General features: G+C 39.9%; 1 protein-coding gene across 3 annotated transcripts in view; it reads right to left on the bottom strand.

The window, feature by feature from the left end:
* Window positions 1-7,120: 7,120 nt before the first annotated feature.
* Window positions 7,121-11,541, bottom strand: part of LOC110323386 (cytochrome P450 2J3) — a 20,291-nt gene continuing 15,870 nt past the window's right edge. For 2 of the 3 annotated variants that reach the window (XM_021200565.2, XM_029539996.1), the window contains 3 exons: window positions 11,026-11,213; window positions 10,505-10,643; window positions 7,121-7,555 (listed from right to left, as the gene is read on the bottom strand). In XM_021200565.2, coding sequence (XP_021056224.1) covers window positions 7,377-7,555; window positions 10,505-10,643; window positions 11,026-11,213 — 506 coding nt within the window. In that variant the 3' untranslated portion in view covers window positions 7,121-7,376. The remainder of the gene's footprint in view (window positions 7,556-10,504; window positions 10,644-11,025; window positions 11,214-11,541) is intronic. The other variant, XM_021200566.2, reaches the window with a different exon arrangement.

An 11,541-nucleotide genomic window follows, 5' to 3' on the forward strand; every position in this document is an offset into this window, starting at 1 on the left:
AGGTCTTTCTTGATCTGGTCAGTTGGGTACAATGTACCTGGTGGAGTTTTATAGCTGATGTACTGCTACCTTTTGTAGGGTAAGAGCCATTGGGGGGCAGAGGAACTTACAAAGAGTCTTTGGGTATATGGGGAAGTTCAGAGGGGAAAAGACAGGATAAAAATGTAAGAGAATATAAACAAGGGAAGGAGTGATCAGAGGAAGAGCCAGAGTGGAAGGGAACTAAAAGTTCATTTATAGAATGTGACTTGTGGTTCAGTTATGTGTCGAATTTCCTCATCTTTGGGCCCCATATCAAACGAGTTAGAACTGGTTGATGTGGAAATAGAATTTTTCTAGGAGGTGGGCAAAAAAACCCATTCTTGGCAGTTATAAGTTCTAGTAATAAGATCTAAGTAAAGAACTTAGGCAGCCAAAAAACTGAGTTGGTTCTAAAAAGATGTTAAGCTGGCCTGAAATTTGTCTAAAGGTTTTTAAGAATTGACAAAGTATAGGGGTTAATTGATGTAGAAAAGGTTTCAGTCTGGTTGTTTTAATTCTAAGTCCTGAAAACAATGTCTGGAGTGGCAGAAAGAGGCAGGAGTAGCATGGAGTCAGATCCCCACTTCAGAGGTCATACAAATTTCTTTTAGGGGTTCAGGATGTAAATTTTTATTTGAACTGGAAAAAGAAACGATGTAAAAAGGGCAGCAGTTCCAGTGCCTCAGAGGAGGGTCCATCCAAAGGGGCACAATAAATCTTTAAAAAGGTAAAGATCCAGAACAATAGCAGGAGGAAATTACTGTACGACTTTGTCAAGAACATAAGCAGAAAATGTTTTGAGTTATGAGGTTAAATACAGTTGTATAACTGGTTAAACCATAAGCTCACAGTAACTGTATTTAGAAGTTTGTTACATGAGATACTTGCATAAGGAACAAGCAGGTGAGAGCTTTGTAAAAGAAGTCAATTTAATTCAGTGTCTAGTTGGTCATTTAAAAGTGAAATAAAATCTTATTGCAATTTTTTTGTTTGTTTGTTTGTTTTGAGACAGGGTTTCTCTGTGTAGCCCTGGCTGTCCTGGAACTCACTTTGTAGACCAGGCTGGCTTCAAACTCAGAAATCTGCCTGCCTCTGCCTCTGCCTCCCGAGTGCTGGGATTAAAGGCCTGTGCCACCATGCCCGGCTCTTATTGCATCATTTTAAATGATTGTCTAGCAAACTTTTTAAAGACACCATGTGGATAATCTGAATAAATATGAGCAACTATACATATGATGACACAATGTTGAGAAATCTCTTTAATCCTGGTTAGGGTATAGACCATGGAATTAACTTTTGCTTTCTTTATTTTTTTGATGGGGGGCTTTTTATGTACGTATGTGTTTATTTATTTATTTACTCACTGTACATTCCAGTCCCCCTCCCAGTCACATGCTTATTAATCTTTACTCCTTTATGCCCTCCCCTTTTCCTCAGAGAGGGGTACCACCCCACCTCTCTGTTTTTTGAGACATTTAAGATGTGGATGAAGACTCTAATTTTCTCCCTTGGGAAAGAGAATCCATCCTCCAATCATGGGAGATAGAAGGACTAATTCAGCTTTTGTATAGATACAGAGGACTGTTTTTTTCTAGTTTGGCTTATGCATCCAGAACTGGTCACTCCTATGCAGCCAGAGACTGAAGTAGCAGATGTCTGGGTGGGTGGTTGGTATGTTATTTCCCCATGAATTCTTATTCTGCAATGAGGCTAGCATGCCACTTAACTCTGGAAGGATTCCATTCCATCCAAGGGAACTTCTTGAGTCTGGGGTTTCCTTGCTGTGCAAATGTATTGTAAATTTAGCCCACTTTACTCAATCATTTCACTTTTGATAGCCTCTTCTTTTGGTATACCTGATTTTGAATGTTATTTTATATTAAGCAAACTTTAATTAAACTTCAAACTTGTTTTGAGTTACTTGCTTCAGGCTTAAATTTCACAAGATATGGCAAAGATTATATTATGTAAGATATAAATTGGTCTCTCTCTCTCTCTCCGAGCTTGTCTCTGTAAATGAATTACATTTGTACTTTGCATGACTACAAACACAGTTCTGAGCACATTAAAGACTTTGATCATATATAATGTGATTGATCATTAACTTGAATGTCGTGATTATTTTTAGCAGTTTATAATAAATAACTTTCCTAAGATTAGGATTTTGCAATTTTATCTGTTAAGTTTGAGTCTTTTAAAATTATGTGGGGTTTTTTTTTTTTTTTTTGGTTTTTTTTTGGGGGGGGGATTGGTTTTTCAAGACAGGGTTTCTCTGTATAGCCCCGGCTATCCTGGAACTCACTTTGTAGACCAGGCTGGCCTCGAATTCAAAACTATGATTTTGAATACAAGTTTTTTTAGTGTCAAATAAACTTCAAATCATAGATACCACCCATGGAGAGACTGGGAATCTCATTTTAAAACTCTTTGATAGCGTGCTTTTACAAAAATCACAGTTTTATATGACTTACTTTCTCCAAATAATTAAATCTTAATATAGTTGACATTGATATTTAAGTCAGATTTTTAAAACATTAGTAGACCATTATGAGCTTAGGAGTTTACACATGGCATTCTGCAGCAAATTAAGATTACCTGTATATGAATTTTTAGAAAAAACTAACACTTCTTTTTTTGTTATAGATTTTAAGAGTCAAGAAGTTTGGACTAGTTTTCCGATAGCCAGACATTTATAATTATATTTATGGGTCATTTTAACTTTTCTACATACATTTATCTTGATTTTAAAAAATACCATAGGACATAAGAGTTACAAATAAACTCATTTATTTGAAAAAACTTTTCTAATGGGGAGGTGCTAGACAATATTTAGGACCTTTATTCAGTACACATACTATTGTTTAATTGCTGCATATATGGACCATCTCCCCAGTTTTAGAATTTATCTCATACACCCAGAAAACATTGAGGTCTCACAGAACTAGACCCAAACCAGTTATAACCAACTGGGAGGAATGAATGGATACTCTGGTGAAAGTCTATCAATGGCATTGTCTATCTCCTCTTTGTTTGTAGGAATATTAACATTTAACAAGTTTGGCCGTAATTATTTTAGGCAGAAGCAGTGGGAGATCTGAAAATGGCCATTGTTCTGCTTAGAAGATATTGTGTAATATTGCCTTAATAAGAACATTGAATCCATATGACATGACACATACAGAATGAAACAATAAGTTAATATTGCATATGTACATATTGTTAAACCATTTAGTAGGTCTTGTGAGTTTTCCATTCAACTTTTAGAGAACATAAGACAGACTTTATAACAGATTTATGTAGAGGCATTTTTTTTTTAAATTAAAATCACTTTTGTTCCTGTTCACATTGTCAAACAGAATTTAGCTGAGGGATTCCTGTTGAAACTGTGTTGCAGTTGTTTTTGAGAGATTTTAGACAGGGGATCATTTTTAGCCTTTCCATGCAGGGGCAACCCATTAGCTGTTTTTATTTGATACCTTTGTACCATGAGATAAACAATAGCAGTTTCTACTGAAAACAGTTTACATTTTAGCTTTTTAAGTACATAATGTCAGGGCCAATCTGATGCCCAGTGATGGAGATGGGTAAGCTAACTAACTGCAGATTATTGCCTCCTTCAAATCTAATCCCTAGTCATACCCCCAGCTCTGCCACAGAGGACTAGCTGTGACCACCTTTACCTGTTCCACCATATGCACTGAATCACACAGCTCTTCCCGTCCTAGTTTTCTTCAGCGCATTCATTGCTTTATTCTGGACTCCCTCCAGTTTCAGCAGGCATTCCAGGGAAAGCACAGGCCACTCCAGCCAAGGAGGCAGAACACTTAAAGATCTTTCTGTCTACTGCTGTTCTTTCAAACCCAGTCCCCTCAGTCTCATCTCCGGGTCTGCAGCAGACTTTCTTCTGTGGCTTCTCCTCATTCTCTGCCCTTATTCCCAGAAAACTTAGGGAAACACGGTGAAACACACTTCTTTCTTACTTTCTTTGGATCCTTTCAGCCTTACTCCAGCCCCTCCCATTTCCATACTGTCGCTTCCCAATATCCAGAAACACATTTTACCTGGAATCCTAAACTGAAGTATACAGAGGCTAATATACTACTATATGGAAAGCTAGTTTATAGCTGTGTCCACTAGCTACCTGTGGCTGCTTAAGGTACAGAGATTAGAGAAAAACCTAATACTTCAACTCTCCTAAACTAATGTATTTTCAACCTGAATTATAAATACTTATCCTTAGGCCCATAGTCCTTACCTCTTATCGAAGAAACCTCCTTTGGCAGCACATAGAGACCAGTATAGAAATCCACAGCTGGTCAAAATCCAGAGAAAAACTGACTGTGAGATGCTCACGTAAAATACAAGTGTTACAACTAAGTGCAGTCATTGTCCCTCAAATGGTTTGTGTACTAGGTGTCAGGCAGAAACAAAAAGTGGGGAGGCTGGAGCTTTAAAACAAAAGCAGAATGGTTTTTAGAGATTTCATTCACAATTATTTTCACTATAATTCTTGAAGGGGAAGGAGACCCATACTTTATCCCACTTCCAGTGAAGTTACAAAAAAAAGGGGGGGGGGGGAGAAGGGTCACAGGTGGAAATTTCTACTAATTCACAGGGAATTGCTTTCCAAAGTTTCTAGTTCATTGTGGTTACAGAATACTTGGTCTTGTAACCCACTGTACCTGTGGGGAGAGAATGAGGCTCCTATATTTCTATCTTTATTATATTGATTTTGTCAAGATTCGGAAAGGCCATGCTCTAAAGGACTCCATACTTCGTAAACAGTAGTATGGAGTCCTTTAGAGCATGGCCTTGCATTTAGACTGAAGGAGCGCATGGGTGTATTAAAGTCATATCCAGAGAATGAAGCAATCTTGGATAAAACTTGGAGATTCTTTTCCTTGGTCAAAGTGCCACAGAGAAACTCAAAGACAGGCTTTGTGTGAGTCTCTTTAATAACATCGCGGATGACACAGACAGGCTCTACGGTGTAGATCCTGACAGCAACAATAGCCCACGAGAGTAAGGAAATAGCTTGGTTTTATAAGTTGCTAATGAACCAGGCATGGTGGCGCACGCCTTTAATCCCAGCACTTAGTAGGTAGAGGCAGGTGGATTTCTGAGTTCGAGGCCAGCCTGGTTTACAAAGTGAGTACCAGGACAGCCAGGGCCACACTGAGAAACCCTGTCTCGAAAAAAACAAAACAAATAAAAAAATAAAAATAAATTTTAAAAAAGTTGCTAATGAGCAGAGGTCTCTAAGTTACTATATAGCTGGTGCTAGAAGCTGCAAATGACTGGCAGGTGAGAAGTCAGGGCGTGGAGTTACTATTCAAACTGCCTTGGGTCCCATGCAATCAGAGGCTGAACTTGCTTTCCTGCCATGCTAGGTGACCTAGGGATCAAAGCAGGGGCTTCTGAGCTCTTTTGCTAATAGAAGGAAAGATCCAGTTTACAGGGAGCCTGGCTACTTCCCTTTGATGCATCAGCACCTGGCCCTATGCAAGAAACAGTTTCGAATGTCTGTGAGCTAACAAGCAAAAGAAAATGATTGAGCCCACCAAGCCAAGGAAAGGGAGATATCATCTCCCTCACCTGGATTCCCACAGAGAAGTGGAGACCAAGTCCTGAAGTTGCAATGGTTTTCACCCAGAGTTTGTGTCAAAGACCATCAGCCAGGGTATTCCTAGCTGCTTTGTAGTTTTCAGGTAGGCTTCGTGCCTTGGCCTATTTGAATGATATCAGTCCATCTACTTGTCTACGTGTATGAATCTGCCAGCCCTCCATCTAACCCATTTTTTTTCTCTAGTTGTAGTAGTACCATTTTTTTCTCTGCAGCTGGACTTGATTCTGAAACTTGTGTGATCTAAGAGTTAACATTTGGCATTTCCTATCGATACTCTGACCTTGGAATGGAATCTCAGGCTATCTCAGACAAATGCATGGTGATTTTTGTCTCTGAAATATTTAAATCTCTGGAGCCTAGCTTCTTGAGGAGCGAAAGATTTGGGGGTGATGTCCTTGATTAGGCAACATTGTTGTTTTAATTATAAGGAGGTCAAAATTTATTGTCAGTGACCTACTTTATCATTGCTAATTGCCTTCACTGATCACAACCAAGAGCGATCCTTTCATTTAATACTCCCCATTGAAAAATGTTTTGAGTTAGAGAAAGGACTGAAGGAGCTGAAGGGGTTTGCAACCCCATAGGAAGAACAACAATATCAACCAGACAGACCCCCCAGAGCTCCCAGGGACTAAACCACCAACCAAGGAGTACACATGAAGAGACCCAAAGCTCCAGCAGCCTATGTAGCAGAGGATGGCATTCTCTGGCACGACTAGGAGGAGTGGTGCTTAGTCCTGTGAAGGCTTGATTTCCCAGTGTAGGGGAATGCCCGGGCAGTGAAGTGGGAGCAAGTGGGTTGGAGGAGAAGCACCCTCATAGAAGCAGGGTAAGGGGGGATAGGATCGGAGGGTCCCAGAGGGGATACCAGGAAAGCGGGTAACATTTTAAATGTAAATACATAAAATACCCAATAAAAAAGAAAGAAAAGAAAAATTTGTTTTGCCAAGGTCCAGTAAGTTCAGGCTAGTAACCAGAACAATGCAATCTTAAAGGCCAGTTGCAAATGACACTCATACCCAACATAGCCAAGTCCTATGAGAGAATGTTTCTGTACAAATGTTTAGTGGAGAATGCTAGGTAAAAAGGTTAATGTGGATGCAGGAAATCTTTCCTAAATTGGAATGCTTCCAGAATTTGCTTTTCCAGGTCAAGATACAACTGATATATGTGAATCATAGAAACTGCTTTAGCCTATCTGTTGGGAGTCATCCTGCCATACTGACTTTCAAAAGAGCCTCTTAGAGGCAGAGCAAGGCAAGGCAGCTGCGGATCTGACAAACAGGAGAGCCTTTGGGTGGACATCAATACTCCCTTCAGCCCAGAATCACCACAACTCTTATTTACTCTTTTTAGGACATACAGATGAACTATGTCTACAGTCCAGAGGCAAATGCACACCAATGAAAGGAAAAAAGAAGCAGGCAAGGTAGAAGTTTAACTTTTAAATCGTTTTTATGAGTTACATATCCACTTAATCCATTCCCCAGTGATCTCTTCAACCATTTTCTTTTCTGGACAAATCATTTTTTCTCTGCAAGTCTTCAGTTGAGAAGCTGTGTCATTGAGCTTACAAGTGGCTTTCTACTTACTGAACCCATAACTTGATTCAGTTTCCTTAGTCTCATTGCACGCACTCTCTGTCACCTTAATTCTACCAGCTCAAATGGGAGCAGGCACCAGTGCCTCCCATGCAGATGCCATTTCTTCATACTTTCTTCCTTCAACATCACGGCCTAGGAATTGCACAAAGGTGGTGACTGACTGGGGAAATGGTGACGGCCATTCTGAACTGCAGACTTAGCTTCTCATTGACTGGTGGCTTGAAGGTAAATTTTTGGAAAAGAGAAGTGATAAAAATGAATAGCTCAGACCTGGCCAGTTGTTCTCCAAGACAAGCTCTCTTTCCTGTAAGACAAAACAAAACAGAACAAAACAAACAAAAACATTAATTTATTCACCTGGCACTGTTATGTCCAGGGACTGGTGTCCCTAACTACCATTAGCAGAGTTTGAGTGGACGCTGGAATTTGAGCCCCATAAATTGCTTGTTTAGATCTAGCATCTGCCTTGCCTCCTCCAGACACAGGAAGTGAAAGTCCAGGACCACAAATTAAATGCTCTCACAGATCAGGCCGTCCTGGGAGAGCATGACATAGGAGAATAGGAGAAGGGACCTGAGTTGGCTGGGAGTGTGTGAATAACTCAAATGTTTTTCAAACTCACTTAGCGAACATAAGCAATAGGGCAGATAATAGTCCGACAAAAATCAGAAGATAAGTTTTAACCTTTAAAAGCAGATACTACAGGCAAAACTGTTCAGTAACTGTGTTACAGTAGGACTGATACTGTAGTTTATGCCTGTGTGTCCAAGCAATGTGTTTTACTCATGTCTGTTCTCTTCATCTTCATCTTATTAAGAATGTCTAGGCATATGATTGGTAACTTGCTAAAAGAGAATCAAAATCAACTCCATTGTAAATTCCCAAGATTCTTCTAGAAGAATTCCTCTGTCAGGACAAAACATGAAAGTCAGAAACCCATGCTCAGCAGCAGGCTCCATCAGGCACCACTGTGTGACTCTGATTAATCCACCCATTTTCTTTTTCTTCTTCTTTTCTTTTCTTTTTTTCTCCCCCCCCCCCTTTAGAGACAGGGTTTCTCTGTGTAGCCCTGGCTGTCCTGGAACTCACTCTGTAGACCAGTAGACCAGTAGACCAGGCTGGCTTCAAACTCAGAAATCCACCTGCCTCTGCCTCCCAAGTGCTGGGATTAAAAGCATGCGCCACCACTGCCCCGCCTAACCCACCCATTTTCAAAGGGCTAAATCATTCTTGCTACACAAACACGCAAACAGTCTGTTTCCTGCCATGGCTCCGTGGCTGGCAGTATTCATAATTAGCCCATAGGGATAAGCCTGCACTTAAAAGGATATAGACAAGGGATACTCTCATTTGAAAGCTTTAGAACAAATAACAGGCCCAAGATCAAAGGTCAAAATAAGCCTTTCTTCCTTTCAAATGCTTTATGTTGGTTATGCTGCAATGACAGACAGCTAACCACCACTGCCTCGTTAAAACTGTGGTTGGGCCATTTCATGTCACATAAAGCACACTTGAATTCCATCAGTACTAAAATGAGAGCAATGAACCAGGCCTTTATCAAAGTTCTTCCCAAGCACTTTGATGTATTAAGGTACAAAAGACTCTTGTTAGCATAGAGCAGCCTGAGCTTTGGTCTATAGACAGGCAGGATTTGAAATTTCAAGAAGGATTGTGCCCTCTGTTCTAATACTGCCCAGGTAATAACCCAATGCCTTCTTTTGGTTTTGGTTTTTTAGTTAGTTTGTTTTTAACAAGAGTCAAGGGGCTGGGTCTCTGTGCTTGGTGTTGGAATAAACATATCAAGGTAATAACCCAATGCCTTCTTTTGGTTTTGGGTTTTTAGTTTGTTTTTAACAAGAGTCAAGGGGCTGGGTCTCTGTGCTTGGTGTTGGAATAAACATATCAAAAGGAAGCTGGAACAGTGGCAGTCTGAAGCTGTGATGTACAAAGTATTCTGGCATTCAAACACTGCAATATTAGGCCGCATACTCTGAGTAGAAATGCAATCACCAAGCCAGCTGTAAATCCTGAAATCTATAATGCTGATCTGTCTAGAAAACATGCGGTTGCAATGTTGTAGAAGTAACCAACCACTACCTGATTAGATTTGAGGCCCACTCCATGATAAGCAATCCATACCTGACACTTCTTGTGTAACCATGAACAGTAGACTAAATAGGCCATAGACCTATAAACAAAAGTAAATTCTACGGTTCTGTTAAAGGAACATAGCAATAATATGACTCCTTATGATATTCTGCTATCCCTGTTGGCAAGTGCCTTCCTCAGCCATCATAAGAGAAACCTTCTCTTGTATAGGTGGGAACTATCATAGAAACTCTCAAATGGACAAAGAGAGAAGACTAAAAGATTTTGAAACACTCCTAAATCTTTATCAAATCCCTACCCTCGGGGCTCAGGGCTCTGTGTGGAAGTGGAGCCAGAAAGAGCCGGGGGAAGAAGGGATGGATGAATCCCAGGAAACATGTCTTCCAAGTAACAGGACTGATATGTTTATAAACTCATAGAGACTATATGGTAGCACACTTGTGGCCTGCACAGATTCAAGCCAGACTGGGTCCCAGCACTGGGAGGAGGAAGTGGATATAGGCTCTCAGCCTTAAATGAAAAGCTATCTACAATTGGCAGCCTCTTGCGAAGAACATATTAGTTTGTTTCAATGGAGTCTCATTGGATGTATTAATCAAACTTGACAGTAGGTTCAATACCAACAGTAGACAAAAGGAGCTCAATGGTATTTTTGTAAACATTTTGTTTCATATTGCTTTGTTTAGTTATTTTTTCTTTATGCCTTACTAGTCTTTGCCTTTTATTAATGTTCTGCTTGTATAATATGGTTTCCTATTTGGGGGAGTTAGTGTGTGTGTGTGTGTGTGTGTGTCTATGTCTAGTGTATGTGTGTTTCTTTTATTTATTTCCAGTTCTTTGTTGTGTCTCTGTGTGTGTTTGTGTGTGTATCTGTCTCCACGTTTTCTTATTTTCTAAAGAGAGTAAGAGAATGAAAGGACATAGAGTAGGTGAGAAAATAGGACAATGGACAATGGAGGAATTGGGAGAGAAGACACTGATATCATAATATATAAACATTTTAATAAAAAAAAAAAGAAAAAAGAAAGATCCACAATGGGCATGCTCATCTTGAGACATCCCAACTACAGCACAGAACTGTAGTGAAGACAGGAAGGAAAGTATGTGGAGGGGGTTGAATTCTCTCCTGCACATCACAACTCACCCATTGAGAAAGGCAGAAAGGATTCTCTCTTCTTAAACTGTCCATTTTCCAAAAAGTGCTCTGGATTGAATGCATCTGGGGTGGTCCACTCGCTAGGATCCCTGTGCAGTGCAGTTAGGTTGGAAAGAATCATAGTGCCCTAGAAATGGCAGCATAAAATAAAGGTTTAATGAAGACTCCCACCCAGATATGTGATTCTCAAACTTTATAATGTGAGATACTTGACAACCTGAACTTTCTCTTCTCCCCAACTGATTTACTATTGCCTGATATATTTCAGCCATTTACAAATGAAGGTAGAATATACTTCATTAAAGGATGTAGCTACTTTAATAAAAGTGGTTAGTATAAGTCTGATAAGAGGACCTAAAAGAATACATGGGATGCTTTTAGCAAAAAATAAACTTCTCTTCCTATTGAAATGGTTTCTTAGGTCAGAAATTCATGTCACTTTTTAAGTTTAGGTGCCCAAGATAATGACAGAGATAAACTGGAGGATCTGAGGCTGGGAAAGTGATTACCTTTGGCAAGTTAAATCCAGCCAGCTTGGTGTCAACTGCCACTTCCCTGGGAACATTAAAGGGGATGATGTTGCCCATTCTCTGCACCTCATGGATGACAGCATTGGTGTAGGGCATGGAATCTCGGTCTGCCAGGTTCGGCTGTCTTGCTTGCCCAATCACTCTGTCAATCTCAGCCTGCATTTTTTCTAAAAACAAAACAAAACAAAACAAGACAGGAAATTCTATTAATTTTAAAACTTAAACGCTTTTTTTTCTAACGATATAGAGGCTGTCTCTGAAAACTCACTCACCTGCTTTTATTTCATCTTAGTGTTCAGGATATAAAGAAATAAAAGTTTCCTCAACCTTTCAAATCCCTGTTTTACAAAAATGTCAATTCACTGGATGTTGGTGGTGCACGCCTTTAATCCCAATACTTGGGAGGCAGAGGCAGGCAGATTTCTGAGTTTGAGGCCAGCCTGGTCTACAGAGTGAGTTCCAGGACAGCCAGGGCTACACAGAGAAACCCTGTCT

The sequence above is a fragment of the Mus pahari genome, chromosome 6, assembly GCF_900095145.1.
Source record: "Mus pahari chromosome 6, PAHARI_EIJ_v1.1, whole genome shotgun sequence".
Classification (NCBI taxonomy): Eukaryota; Metazoa; Chordata; class Mammalia; order Rodentia; family Muridae; genus Mus; species Mus pahari.